This window comes from Bubalus kerabau, chromosome 1, assembly GCF_029407905.1.
Source record: "Bubalus kerabau isolate K-KA32 ecotype Philippines breed swamp buffalo chromosome 1, PCC_UOA_SB_1v2, whole genome shotgun sequence".
NCBI classification, from domain to species: domain Eukaryota; kingdom Metazoa; phylum Chordata; class Mammalia; order Artiodactyla; family Bovidae; genus Bubalus; species Bubalus kerabau.
In genome coordinates this window covers 54,398,105-54,413,613 of record NC_073624.1, presented here as the reverse complement: position 1 = coordinate 54,413,613, position 15,509 = coordinate 54,398,105, and the positions used below count along the sequence as shown (strand labels likewise).

The 15,509-nt window shown below is 37.1% G+C and overlaps 1 protein-coding gene across 1 annotated transcript in view; it reads left to right on the top strand.

Moving 5' to 3' along the window:
• The window catches only part of HCFC2 (host cell factor C2), a 45,421-nt gene that overhangs the window by 14,514 nt on the left and 15,398 nt on the right, over positions 1-15,509 (top strand). Inside the window, exons 5-9 of the mRNA XM_055575033.1 lie at positions 687-771; positions 2,855-2,961; positions 3,070-3,258; positions 11,144-11,311; positions 11,834-11,886. Of these exons, the coding sequence (XP_055431008.1) occupies positions 687-771; positions 2,855-2,961; positions 3,070-3,258; positions 11,144-11,311; positions 11,834-11,886 (602 nt within the window). The remainder of the gene's footprint in view (positions 1-686; positions 772-2,854; positions 2,962-3,069; positions 3,259-11,143; positions 11,312-11,833; positions 11,887-15,509) is intronic.

Sequence of the window (15,509 nt, the reverse complement as noted above, 5' to 3'; positions counted from 1 at the left end):
AAAAATTTCCTTGAAAAATATTTTTATTACAGTATTGAGTTGTACTTAGATTTAATATGAATGATTGCTGATGAGTCAAGTTGAACAAATGAATGTTTGATTTATGATAGTGACACTCCTGGGCTCCCTATAAGTAGAATCACCGTATGTTCTGGTTTGCCTTTAATGGTCCTGTTTTATGCTTATTGTCCCATGTAATTATCAGTAGTACCTCCTTTCACTCTGTAAAGTGTCCCAGTTGAGGATGATTGAATTTCTGTGGTTACCCTGTCTATAGTAAACGTGGCATTAGTAATGGTACAGCTGGTCGATAAAAAAAACCCTTGCATAGCTATTTTAAGGTACTGTAGGAATGAATATTTGGAAGATGCATGTGCTGTCACTTCTGAGTGTCTTCTGCACTATGTGCTCTTACTTAAAATGTTAAAAACCTTAATCTAGTCTTAATTCAAAATTGTTTGCACCCTAAATACACCTCTCCATTGCAAATACTAACATTCAAGTGTAAATAGATTGCTGTGATTGACAATTTGTGTCAGTTGGAAATGTTTAAGATGAAATTCAAATAATGGTTTTGAAACATTTTAGCTTCATTTTGGTAGGTCCCTTTTTAAAAAAATTTCTGAAAGTTGAGATAATTCTCTATTATTAGATTAAGTTGCTAATATACTTGTTTTTATTTTTAGAAACTATGTCATGGTCAAAACCAGAAACTAAAGGGACAGTGCCACTTCCACGAAGCCTTCATACAGCCAGTGTTATAGGAAATAAGTATGGTGTTATTTTGTATTTTGGTCTTTTTTTCTTTTTAACAAACTTAAGAAAGATATGTACAAAGAAGAGTGATGCTGCTAGTTTCTTGAAGATGATTTGATAATGCTTGCTTGCACTTACTGAAACCAAAATAATATGTGCACAGGTGCTAAAATACCATGCATTTTCTTGTCACACTCTTTCTTCTGCTTCTTTGTATTCCTTACCTCATGCACAGAGTAGGTATTACATAAGGGTAAGGCAGGGTGATGTCAAACTTATCTGTCCTCCATCAATAGATTTGACACATGTAACTCATTGTTTCTTCTTACACATTTTTGGTAGTGCTTGATTCATACTCAGGTGTATATTTAGCTTCTGTGTTCAATGATTATACTTTAGATGGCATTATGGATAGAAGGTGGACTCTGTAACCAGATTACCTGAATTCAGGTCTCAGCTTGGATATTTGTACTGTCTGTTCAGGGGCAAAGAAACTTAGTCTCTCTGTACTTCAGATTACTCGAGTATCAGTCAGTTCAGTTCAGTCTCTCAGTCATTTCCGACTCTTTGTGACCCCATGGACTGCAGCACACCAGGCCTCCCTGTCCATCACCAACTCCCAGAGTTTACTCAAACTCATGTCCATTGAGTCAGTAATGCCATCCAACCATCTCATCCTCTGTCATCCCCTTCTCATCCTGCCTTCAATCTTACCCAGCATCAGGGTCTTTTCAAATGAGTCAGCTCTTCGCATCAGGTGGCCAAAGTATTGGAATTTAAGCTTCAGCATCAGTCCTTCCAATGAATATTCAGGACCAGTTTCTTTTAGGATGGACTGGTTGGATCTCCTTGCAGTCCAAAGGACTCTCAAGAGTCTTCTCTAACACCACAGTTCAAAGCATCAATTCTTTGGTGCTCAGCTTTCTTTATAGTCCAACTCTCACATCCATACATGACCACTGGAAAAACCATAGCCTTGACTAGACAGACCTTTGTTGGCAAAGTAATGTCTCTGCTTTTGAATATGCTGTCTAAGTTGGTCATAACTTTCCTTCCAAGGAGTGAGCATCTTCTAATTTCATGGCTGCAGTCACCATCTGCAGTGATTTTGGAGCCCCAAAAAATAAAGTCAGCCACTGTTTCCACTGTTTCCCCATCTATTTGCCATGAAGTTATGGGACCAGATGCCATGATCTTTGTTTTATGAATGTTGAGCTTTAAACCAACTCAAGTATAAAATGGGGATAACAGTAAAACCTCCTTCACAAGGCTCCCATGAGGACTGAATGAATCAGTACATGCAAAATGCTTCCAACAGTGCCGGGTACATAAAGATGACAGTTAATCCTTCAAGGTTAACTGTCATCAACAAGTTCCCTTTTTTATGCAACACTGAGCCAGGATTAGGAATATTGTTTCAAGTAGAATTTAAGTAAGTACTTATCTCTGTAGAGACTTTATCTTAAAGGTAATCTTTTAGGAGACAACAGTTATAATTTAGAACCTCATTAGTTCTTCTCAAAAATAACCATAAGCAAAATCTAATAAGATATTCATTTTTTTAAACAGCAGAACTCTTTTATAAAATGTGGTTTTCTATTGGAACTATAATATAGAAAACAGATCTTAAAAAACAGAGCTTCTCTGGTTGGCGTGAGGCTACATGGCCTAATCTCTGCCTGATGAGCCTTACCTTTTCAGTAACCACTGGGCATGTCTCAAGAACCTTTAGGGCTCTGAGGAACATAGTTTAATGTTTTTTATTTGATGATATCAGTGACCAAAGTTATATGAAACTGAATTCTCTTTGGTTACTATACACATCAATTCTAAATTTGACTTTCAATGTCATGCTTCTGGCTGAGGTACCCCTTAGTATATTGCATACAATATTGATTTTTAAATGTGTATAATTGAAATATTTCCTACTTTAAATAACTGGCCAGAGAGCAATTATTTTGATTCTGTATGGCTTCATAAAATTATAAACTCTAGAATGAAGACTACTTTATTCATTATCGTATTTGCATTTCCTTGACAGTGATAAGTGATTTTAAAAAGAAAACCAGCTCCTTTATGTTTTCCTTTTGTTGTTCAGGATGTACATCTTTGGTGGATGGGTTCCACATAAGGGGGAGAATATTGAGACTTCACCTCATGATTGTGAATGGAGGTGTACCAGTTCATTTTCTTACCTGAATCTTGGTGAGTCTTTTAAGAATTATTTACTAAAATAAAATTTATTAATAAAATAATTTTTATTATTTTGTCATTTAAGAGAAGTTGATCAGTCATGGATATTTCTATGTTTAGATACAGCAGAATGGACAACCCTAGTATCAGATTCTCAGGAAGATAAAAAAAATTCAAGACCAAGACCAAGAGCTGGACACTGTGCTGTTGCAATTGGCACTCGATTATATTTTTGGAGTGGAAGAGACGGCTACAAAAAAGCACTGAATAGTCAAGTTTGCTGCAAGGATCTTTGGTATCTTGATACTGGTAGGTAAGAGTATTTAACAAACAAAGTTTTTCCTTAGATAAATAATCAAGTAATGTCTATCTTTTGAGCTTGCTATCATGTCACTACCTCTCTTTTTCATAATTAAAAATGAATGGAAGAAATTATATGTATAGATATTTTCCATTCTAGAGGAGTTTCTTAATTTCCCTGTCCTTGAGTTTAGAGTGAATTTAGTGACTCCCATCCAAAGAGTAGAGTATGGAAAGAGAAAACTAGTAGCTTTGCAGTGTAGAAACTTGGCAAGCATCACCTTAAGTAATCAAGGTCAGTATCACTAGTGATAAGTTGTGTTGGTATCAGTTAGTCCCTGCCTCCCATATCATGTGATAAGAAGATACTTCACCTCTGTGGTACTTTTCCCCAAAATGCATAATACCGTTCTAAATATAAGAACATATCAGACAAATCCAAACTGAGGGACATTCTAGATGTTTTACAGGATATGTGAACAATATTCTTCAAAAGTTTAAAGTGATGAAAAACAAGGAAAGACTAAGAAATAGTCACAGATTAGAGGAAACTAAGGAGATATGATGACTAAATATAAGGTGATATCCTGGAACAAAAACCATTTATTGAAAAAGTGGTAAAACCTGAATAGTCTGTAGTTTGGTTAATAAATAGTGTTGTTGTTTAGTTATTCAGTTGTGTCCAGCTCTTTTGTAACCACATGGACTGTGTAGCCTGCCAGGTTCCTCTGTCCATGGGATTTCCCAGGCAAGAATACTGGAGTGGGATGCCATTTCCTTCTCCAGGGGGTCTTCCTGACCCAGGGATTGAACCTGTGTCTTCTATATTGGCATGTAGATTCACCACTGAACCACAAGGGAAGCCTTGATAAATACTGTTATTCCAGAGTTCATTTCTTAGTTTTAACAAGTGTATTAGCATTAGGAAATTATGAGTAAAAGGTATATGGGAACTCTGCAATTCTTCTATAAATCTAAAATTATTCCAAAATAAAAAGTTTTTTTAGGAAGTATTATAATAAAAAACAATTTTTAGTATAGAACTCACATCCATTTTTCCATAAATATTTATTGATTTATTGGTTGACAGCTGTGAATAGGAACTGTTCTAAATGCTGAGAATAAATCAGTGAATAAGACTGATAACGTCTGTCCTCTCAAAGAACTTATATTCTATAAGAGAGTGTGAGGACAGAAGGTTGATGGGCAGTTATCAGACAAATAAACAAAATAAATTTAGTTTTGGGTAAGTATCTGAAGACAGTAAAATAGAACAATAAGATAGTATTGGGAGGTACTAGGAATGGGGTGAAGTGGGGTGGCTACTGGGGAATGGGTAGTCAGGAAAGGGTGAACTGGCATTTGAGATGTAATCCAAATGAAGAGGGCATGACAACCCATTCCAGTATTCTTGCCTGAAGAATCCCATGGACAGAGAAGCCTGGCGGTCTATAGTCTATAGGGTTGAAAAGAGTCGGACATGACTGAAGTGATTTAGCACAGCACAGCACCAAATGATGAGAGAGTGCTATCCATGTAAAAAGCCAGGGGGTGGGATGGGGAGGGGACACTACAGGAAGAATGAAAAGCAAGTATGAGGGCCCTGAGATGGGAATACCTGGCATGTTTGGCACCAGATCTGAGCTGAGTAAAAGAGTGTAGGCATGGAGATTAGAGTGATGACCACAGGGCAGATCATGTAGGACCTGGAACATCATGGTCAAGATTGCATTGTTTTTAAAATACAATGGTAGAGGGATTTATTAGTTTGGAGGAGAGATGTGTCATGATCTGATATATATTTTGGAATTGTCAATGAACTTGTGTGGAAAATAAATTGTAGGGGGCAAAAGTAGACACAGAGAGACAAAAAGAGGCTTTTGCAGTTGTCAAAGAAATCTTCGACTCTAGAGGTGGAGAGAGTGGAGAAGTTTGAAATGTATTTTACACTTCTTGTTAACAGAACTGACTGATGAGTTGGTGTAGCAGTTGACAGAAAGATGAAAAAACGATGAAGTTTTTACCTTGAATAATGTGGCGTTATTTCCATTTACTGAGATGGGAAAGATTGTGGAGAAAACAGGCTTGTGGAGAAAATGAAAAGTTCCATTTAAACCTTGCTAAGTTTGAAATAAGGAGATCAGTTAAGCAGTTGAGGGAATAAAGAAATCTGGAAGGCAGTAGAAAAATCAGATCTGGAGACATAATAAGTGTTGTTTTATGAGAAAAGCAGTTATAAAACATACCTATGATTCCAGTTTTTCTTTTAAGTGTATAAACAGGAAAATCTGTAAGGGTATACTGTGTACCAAAGTAATAATAGCTAAGAGGTGAGATTATACATTTTTTAAAAAGGTTTTCTCTCTTATCTGTATTTTCTACAGTAGCATGTGTTGCTTTTATAATGTAGAAAGTTTAATTTTAAAATTAAGATTTAAAAATTTTTCAAGATACTTGAAAAAGTAATAAATGGAACAATTAAGTTAGAGGCTAAATGCTTTCTATGCAAAAAGTAGAAAAATGAACATATTAGGCTAGGAGTTAGGAAAAAAATACAGAAAATTGAACTTATGATTCATCTTTGAAGTTGGGAATTATGAGCTGATGTCTAAGGATAAGATTCTAATCAGTCTCTGAGATTAAAATAAAAATGTGCACATATAAATTTTTTCCAGTAGCAACTATGTTACTTTAACAAGATTATCTAAGAGATCTGAGACTTTTAAAAGATTAAAAATCACTGTCTCTGAATGGCCAGTTTTTCATAAACCTTTCCATAAAAGGCTATAGACAGGAATATCTGTCTAAAAGTAATCATGGCCACTATCATGAAGATAAAATTTAGATTTTGCTTTTTCTCTTGCTAACTTGGGCATCAGTTTGGGTAGGGGAGGGATATAAAGATTCTTCATCTTGCCTTTTTTTAAACTTTTAGTTAAGTTTTGTGCACTTAAGAACATATAAAGATTAGTATACTTCCATAAGGTGTTTTAAAAAATGAAAAACAGCAGTCTTTTGCTCCCACTTTCCTCCCATCGTACTTGTTTCACAAGCATGTGCTTTCAGCTTTGTTAAACAGTTCCTATGGTATTTACCTTCATAGCTCCATATGACATGAATATATTACTCTTTTTTCAGTTTAGTCATAATATGCTCATTTTTCAAACTGTGGAAGTCATGGAAGTCAAGGATTTCTCACTTCTTCCCACCACTCCTTACCTCTCTCCTATGCACCTTTTCTAACCCCTACTCTCTCAGTCTGACTGATTATGATTACACCATCATTTTGTTAGATGAGAGTTCAGTGTTTTACATTCAGTTCAGTTCAGTCCAGTTCACTTGCTCAGTCATGTCTGACTCTTTGAGACCCCATGAACTGCAGCATGCCAGGCCTCCCTGTCCATCACCAACTCCCAGAGTATACCCAAACGCATGTCCATTGAGTTGATGATGCCATCCAACCATCTCATCCTCTGTCGTCCCCTTTTCCTCCTGCCCTCAATCTTTCCTAGCATCAGGGTCTTTTCAAATGAGTCAGCTCTTCCCATCAGGTGGCCAAGGTCTTGGAGTTTCAGCTTCAACATCAGTCCTTCCAATGAACACCCAGGACTGATCTCCTTTAGGATGGACCGGTTGGACCTCCTTGCAGTCCAAGGGATTCTCAAGAGTCTTCTCCAACACCACAGTTCAAAAGCATCAATTCTTGAGCGCTCAGCTCTCTTTATAGTCCAACTCTCACATACATACATGACCACTGGAAAAACCATAGCCTTGACTAGACAGACCTTTAACCATATAAACATATTCACAGGTAAGCTATGTAGAATACCTAGAGAGGTGATTATCTCTCTTGTACAACTTCTTCATTTGCTTTGGATTAGTAATGGTCACCTTGTTTTAGATTTGTATATATTTACCACTAATTCAGTCTATGCTCTCTTGTTTAAATCTTCTCTCATTATGGTTAGATGCATCAGATATTCTATCAGATTTCCTCACCTTGAAGAAATTTCTCCTCCTCCAATCTGGGATGTAAAGGGTATATTGGAACTCTGCCTTCTACAGATTGAACACACCTATCCTCTTAGAGTTTCCCTTCATCATCTTCCTGAGGATGTCTTTGGCCTGTCACCTGTGCTGGATTCCCTGCTTCCTGGATCTCTTATTTTCCCCTTTCTTAGTTTACTTCCTCATTTTTTGTAGAACACATCCCAGGAAAAGGGTGCATAGGTGATATATTTATTTTGAGATTTTGCATTGTTTGAAAATACATTCAGTATTCCTTCCCACCAAATTGGCAGTTTGAGTGGAAATAGAGTTGTATATTGGAAGTCATTATCCTTCAGAATTTTGGAAGCTGGGGAAAATATTTTTCGAAAGGTGTTATATTGTATTCAAACGTCTGGTGTTTTTGTTGAGAAATCTAAACCACTTCTGATTTTTGGTCCTTTTAAATGTGAACTTCCCCCTCATGCTTAATAGCTTTTAGGATTTTTCCTTGTCACTACTGTTCTTAAATTTTATGATATGTGTTGTGTGTCTTGTTGTGTGTCTTTTTTTAATTCCTTGTGTTGAGTACTCAGTGAGTCCATTCAGTCTGGAAGCTCATGCTCTTCAGTTGTAGGAATTTTCTTGATTTATTTCACTGATTTACACCCTGCTGTTTTCTCTATTTTTCTTCATGTAACTTCTGTTATGTGGGTGGTGTATCTTCTGGACTTGTCTGTTTGTCTGCTTTTTCTTAGGTATGGGTTGCCTTACTTTGAGAAACATAAATAAACTGAGTTGTGAATAGGATCATGGAGGAATTTACATGGGAGTAGTTGAAGGAACTTGGCTTAATTATCCTCTAAAATAGGATCATAAGACTTTTTTTGGTAAAGACCCAGAGGGTAGATATTTTAAGTTTTGTGCACCATATGATCTCTATTATCGAAGTCACTCAGTCATGTCCGACTCTTTGCGACCCTGTGGACTGTAGCCCACCAAGCTCCTCCATCCATGGGATTCTCCAGGCAAGAATACTGGAGTGGGTTGCCATTTTCTTCTCCAGGGGATCTTCCCGACCCAGGGATTGAACCCAGGTCTCCCACATTGCAGGCAGACGCTTTAACCTCTGAGCCACCAGGGAAGCCCACATGATCTCTATTACAACTACTCAACTCTACTGGTGTAGCATAAAAGGAGTCATGTTGTTGTTTAGTTGTTTAATTCTGTCTGACTCTTTTGCAACCCCATGGACTGTTGCCCTCCAGTATCCTCTGTCCGTGGGATTTCCCAGGCAAGAATACTGGAGTGGACTGTCATTTCCTTCTCCAGGGGATCTTCCCTACCCTTACCCTTCCCTTCCCTTCAAACCCACAGGGAAGCCCAAAAACTGGACTCATAAACAATGCATAAACAAATGAACATAGGTGTATTTCAGTAAAACTTTATTTACAAAAGTAGGCATAAACTGGATCTGGCCCATGAGCCATAGTTTGTTTTTGCTGACCCCTATTCTAAAAGATACAAAGAGATAGATATTAGACTTGTTAACTTACAGATTTCGGCTCAGTGGACTGAAACTGTTAGGCGTTCAGTCGTGTCCAACTCTCTTTGTGACTGCATGAACTGTGGCCCATCAGGCTTCTCTGTCCATGGAATTCTCCAGGCAAGAATACTGGAGTGGGTTGCCATTTCCTTCCCCAGGGGATCTTCCCAACCCAGGAATCAAACCTGAGTCTTCCGCTGCAGGAAGAATCTGCAGGCAGATTCTTTGCCCTCTGAGCCACCAAGGAATTTCAACTCACTAGATGAATAGATTTTCCTTATGTAACTGTCTAGAGATGGAATATACTGCTCTGGGATTTGTGAGTTCCCTAATTTGGTAGGTAAGCAAAAAGAAAACTGGGATATTGTAGAAGTAATTTTAGGTACTTTTTTCCAGTTCTAAGAGTCCATGATTGTAACTTGTTTTAGAAATGTTGGTAATATTTTATGCCAAAATAATTACCTGTTTTGAGTAGTACAAGTTTTGATAAGAAGGTATTAACTTCAAAGAAGTTATGTTTTTCCAAAATATCAGCTCTAAATCATATTTGCTAACATTAACAGTATTTCTAACATGTATTCTTTTGGCTTAAACTTGGCTCATAATAACAAGTGGTGCTGGGAAATCTGGTCAACCACTTGTAAAAGAATGAAACTAGAACACTTTCTAACACCATACACAAAAATAAACTCAAAATGGATTAAAGATCTAAACGTAAGACCAGAAACTATAAAACTCCTAGAGGAGAACATAGGCAAAACACACTCTGACATACATCACAGCAGGATCCTCTATGACCCACCTCCCAGAATATTGGAAATAAAAGCAAAAATAAACAAATGGGACCTAATTAACCTTAAAAGCTTCTGCACATCAAAGGAAACTATTAGCAAGGTGAAAAGACAGCCTTCAGAATGGGAGAAGATAATAGCAAATGAAGCAACTGACAAACAACTAATCTCGAGAATATACAAGCAACTCCTACAGCTCAACTCCAGAAAAATAAATGACCCAATCAAAAAATGGGCCAAAGAACTAAATAGACATTTCTCCAAAGAAGACATACAGATGGCTAACAAACACATGAAAAGATGCTCAACATCACTCATTATCAGAGAAATGCAAATCAAAACCACTATGAGGTACCATTTCACACCAGTCAGAATGGCTGCGATCCAAAAGTCTACAAGTAATAAATGCTGGAGAGGGTGTGGAGAAAAGGGAACCCTCTTACACTGTTGGTGGGAATGCAAACTAGTACAGCCACTATGGAGAACAGTGTGGAGATTCCTTAAAAAACTGGAAATAGAACTGCCTTATGATCCAGCAATTCCACTGCTGGGCATACACACTGAGGAAACCAGAAGGGAAAGAGACACGTGTACCCCAATGTTCATTGCAGCACTGTTTATAATAGCCAGGACATGGAAGCAACCTAGATGTCCATCAGCAGATGAATGGATAAGAAAGCTGTGGTACATATACACAATGGAGTATTACTCAGCCATTAAAAAGAATACATTTGAATCAGTTCTAATGAGGTGGATGAAACTGGAGCCTATTATACAGAGTGAAGTAAGCCAGAAAGAAAAACACCAATACAGTATACTAACACATATATATGGAATTTAGAAAGATGGTAACAATAACCCTGTGTACGAGACAGCAAAAGAGACACTGATGTATAGAACAGTCTTATGGACTCTGTGAGAGAGGGAGAGGGTGGGATGATTTGGGAGAATGGCATTGAAACATGTAAAATATCATGTATGAAACAAGTTGCCAGTCCAGGTTCGATGCACGATACTGGATGCTTGGGGCTGGTGCACTGGGACGACCCAGAGGGATGGAATGGGGAGGGAGGAGGGAGGAGGGTTCAGGATGGGGAACACATGTATACCTGTGGCGGATTCATTTTGATATTTGGCAAAACTAATACAATTATGTAAAGTTTAAAAATAAAATAAAATAAAAAAATTTAAAAAAAAATTGGCTCATAAAATTAAAAGCTCCTGAAGAGGGTAAAATATTTATAGCTATAACTGTCAAGTACTTGGTTTTCCCCCCTCTTCTAGGATTAAATTTTTTTTTTTAATTTGGTGACTCAGCTTAGACCTGGATTATTTTGTTTATAGTTTTATTTGCATAAGTAATTAGATAAATACATTGAATCAGAACTCTAAATTATTTTCATTTGACCTGCTATAGCTTTGCTTATCTGAGTAAATTTTTTCCCTCTTAGTGAACAGATGAAATATTCATTGCTTTTATTGTTTTCAGAATTCCAGGTCTGTACAAACTATATAGAGAAACTGTTGATACATTTGAAACTTAAATACTTAATCCAGTTTTGTTCTTTAGAGAAACCACCGGCACCATCACAAGTACAACTGATCAAAGCCACTACCAATTCTTTTCATGTCAAATGGGATGAAGTGCCTACAGTCGAGGGCTATCTTTTGCAGTTGAATACAGACTTGCCATACCAAGCTGCATCATCAGATTCTTCAGCATCACCAAATATGCAAGGTAGTATAATTTTCATACTTAGAGCATGTATGCTCATATGCTTTATGAAAAAAAGATAACTATAGAAAAGCTTGTGATTAGATCTGGTTTAAGAAATGTTATGCTATGATGTTTCCTACCTGGTAAATCAAATATGTTTCAACTCTGAAACTTGGCTGTATTACCATCATGGTATAGTAGAACACATACATATGTAGGGTAGAATGTTTTTTTTGTAGTTCATTTTGATGTGCTTTCTTAATTTGACATGATACTTGTTTAATTAGTTTTTGTAAATATTTCAGCTTTCAAAAATATTTTTAACTAACAGGCATTTGGAAAGTAAAAGCAAATTTAATATTACATGTTCTTCCAAAAAGGATTTAAATCAACTATTAAGCAGACTATTAAGAAAACAGATAAACTTTGATAGTTACTACTTTTTAAACCTTTAATATGTAACTTTTAAAAATATTTGATTGTAACATATTTTCTTGGAAGTTTATTTATAGCATATCAGTCTGAACTTTCCTATTCCTACAGGAGTCAGGATGGACCCTCACAGACAAGGCAGTAATAGCATCATTCCTAACAGTGTAAGTTGAAAAAATGTGTAATGGTAAATGAATGTTTATGGTTATAGTGCCAGTTTTTATTAATATTTTATATTACCTTAGGATAGGGAGTCTCAACCATGGCTATACATCACATTCACCTCTGAGATGAAAAACAAACAAACAAACACAGGTTCCCATGCCTTTCCCCAGATCCAGTGAAACAGAATCTTTAAGATGATGAACAGGTAACTGTTTTTAAGGAAAGCTCTGCATATCATTGTGACAGTAGCCTGAATTAAGAACCCTTCGCTGGGAGATTGAAGTCTCATTCTCATTGCACATAGTATCAGAGGCTAATATACACACAAGCATACACACCATATATATTTTAAAAAATAAATTTAGGTGGTACTACAAGGTTTATAATGAAGAGCAACAGTCCCCTACTCTGTTCCTATTTGCTCTTGATCCTGCCTCTCTAGAAACTACTACTTTCAAATATTTTATCTTTCTTCTGTGTCCACCTTTGTGCGTATAAATAAAATCCTTGTGCTGCCACTTCCTGACTTTCTAGTTTTAGATCAATTGTCTTCAATAATGGAAGATGAATATTTTTTTGGTCTCTTAAAATATTGCTGTTTCCTCCCCTTTCTCTTCACATGCACTTATAATATTTTTAGTTGAATCATTATGTGATATTCACATTGTGATGATGACGCTCAGAGCTGAGCCCTGCAATGTGCTATGGACATTGTTCCTTTTTCATGTAATTTTTTGTTTTTCTTGGCATTGTTAACTGCCTTACTTTTTCATTTGCTTGATTTTCTTCTTGCCTATCATTAATTCATACTCTGATTTTCCAATAAAATAATAAAACTCAAAATATTCGAACATATAGTTTCTTTTTTCTTTCTTTACCACCCCTCTGCCCCCATAACCATCCCTACAGAAACCTCTGTCTTGATGCTCTAGTTTGTACTAATTCTTCTCTAAGTCTGCTACTCAGCTGTAATCTTAAAACTTCCATTTGTTTCTTTTTTAAAAAACAAATTTTATTTATTTTTTAATTTTTGGCTGTGCTAGGTCTTCTTTGCTGCATGTAGCCTTTCTCTAGTTGTGGCTAGTAAGGGCTACTCTCTAGTTGTGGTGCATGGGCTCTTTTTCCTCTCCCCTTTTTTCTTATTTTTTAATTGGAGGAAAATTTCTTTACAATGTGTTGGTTTCTGCTGTACAACAGTGTGAATTAGTCATAAAGAATTTGCCTGCCAATGTAGGGGACATGGGTTCAATCCCTGGTCTGGGAAGATTCCACACGCTGCAGGGCAATTAAGCCTGTGCACCACAGCTACCAAAGCCTGCGCTCCGCAGAGCCAGTGCTCCTCAACAAGAGAAGCCACGGCAGTCGCTGTGGCACACGGGCTTACTTATTCCACAGCACGTGGAATCTGCCCAGACCAGAGACTGGATCCATGTCCCCTGCAGACAACTTCCTAACCACTGGGCCACCAGGGAAGTCCCCATTTGTTTTTTATTGTAAGCTTCTTTTATCTCTTTTCTGTGTTGGAGCCTATGTTTCTTGATCTCATGTCATTCTCTTTTTTTGATATTCTCCAATAGTTTCCTGAGAAAGGGAGTATGAATGGTAAACTTTTTAAGATCTTCCATATCTGAAAATGCCTCTTCTCTGTTTACATTTGGTTGGTAGTTTGGCTGTGTTATAGAATTCTATATTGGAAATGTTTTCCTGAGAAACTGAAAGGCATTTTTCTACTGTCTTGTAGCATTCAGTGATGCTGTTAAGAAGTCGGATGCCACTTGGATTCCTGATCATTTACATGAGACCTAATTGTTTCATTTTAATCCCCAGTTCTCAGAAATTTCAACAAGGATGTACCTTACAGTGTATGTCTTTGCTTTATTCACTGTGCTGTCCCTTCAGTGGCCTGTGTCATTCTGGGAACTCAGGGCTTTCATTACTGATTATTTCTTCTTTCCACATTCTCTTTTTTTTGTTACTCCTGTTATTGAATGATGGTACTCCTGAACTAATCCTCTGATTTAACTTTTTATTTTCTATCTTTTCTTCTGTCTGGTCTGCTTTCTAAAAAGTTTCTTCATTTGTATTATAAATCTCATATTCAATTTTTAAATATATTCAGCCACATAGTTACTCTCTAAAAGCCTGATCCTACTCTTTCTTTTATGGCATTTTATTTTTGCTTCAAAAATATAATATCTCTCTTATCTCTTTAAGAATTATGCTTTTTAAAAAAAAAAGTTGAGTTATATTTTGCTCTCAGCATTATTTCTTTTTTTCAAGCTCCCTTTAATAAAAGTTGGTCTTGGACTTCCGTATTAGAGCCTGTCAACAAATGTCTGGTGATGCTTAGTATCCTTTCATGTTTAAAGTGAGGCATTAAAAAGGAGCTTGGAGGCTGTCTTAGTCCATTTGGCCTGCTCTAGCAAAATACCATAGCCTAGATGGCTTATAAACAAGAGAAATTTATTTCCTGCATTTCTGGAGTCTGGAAGTCCAAGATCAGGGCGCCTGTATGGTCGAGTTCTGGTAAGGAACCTCTGCAGGGTTGCACACTGCTAACTTATCATTGTATCCTCACATGGTGGAAGGAACAACTGATCTTTCTTGGCCACTTTTATAAGGGCACTAGTCACAGCCCAAAGGTGCTGCTTTCTGATACCATTACCTTGGGGGTTAGATTCAACATATAATTGCAGAGGACACAAATATTCAGACCATAGTGGCTCTATGCATATGGGCATGTTTGGACCTTACTGAGGGTTTCTGAGTGAGAATCCACAAATACTAGTATCTTTTCTCTTGGACCAATGGGTTTCCTCTGAGACTTCTCCAGCCTCTTGCTTACGGGTTTTAAGCCTGGAGCTTAATGCAGGGTAAGCGGTATCTCTCTGTTCAGTGTACAGACTTAATCCCCATTTTCAGTAGGTTGCCTGTTCTCCAACCTCACCAGAGAGATACTGTACCACAGTCCAGAGCCTCCCATTTCAATCTTTGTGCCTACCTTCCTTCTTCAGTTAGAATGGAGGTGTGGAATTTGTTTGCCTTTGTATACTGGAAGAGCAGAACTGGGGCTACAACCACTTTTTTTTTTTTAAGTTTTAAATTTATTTTTTAATTGAAGGATAATTGCTTTATAGAATTGTGTTGGTTTCTCCCAAACATCAGCGTGAATCAGCCATAGGTATACATATGTCACCTCCCTCTTGAATCTCCTTCCCACCTCCCTCCCCATACAACCACTGTTTATATAGTCTTCCATACAATGGTCCTCTGGTGTTTATTTGCACTCTGTACTTCAGCCTCCAAAGAACCTGATGCCTCCAATTTCCAAGCCTTTCTGGGCTCTTTAGCAAAAATGGTTCACCTGTCCATGACTTTCCACCTACAGGCTCTTAGCTTCAGCCTTTTCTGCTTTATAAAGGCATGCCTCATTTTTTGCACTTCACTCTCAGATAGTATGACATGGGGAGTTCATAGTGAAATAAACTTGAGGTCAAATTCTTGCTTTGCTGCTTGCTGGCTACTTGATCATGGGTATGTTATCTAAGATCTCTGAGTCTCATTATTTTCCATCTATAAGCTAGGGTGATATTATCCAATTTATAGAATTCTTGTGAAAATT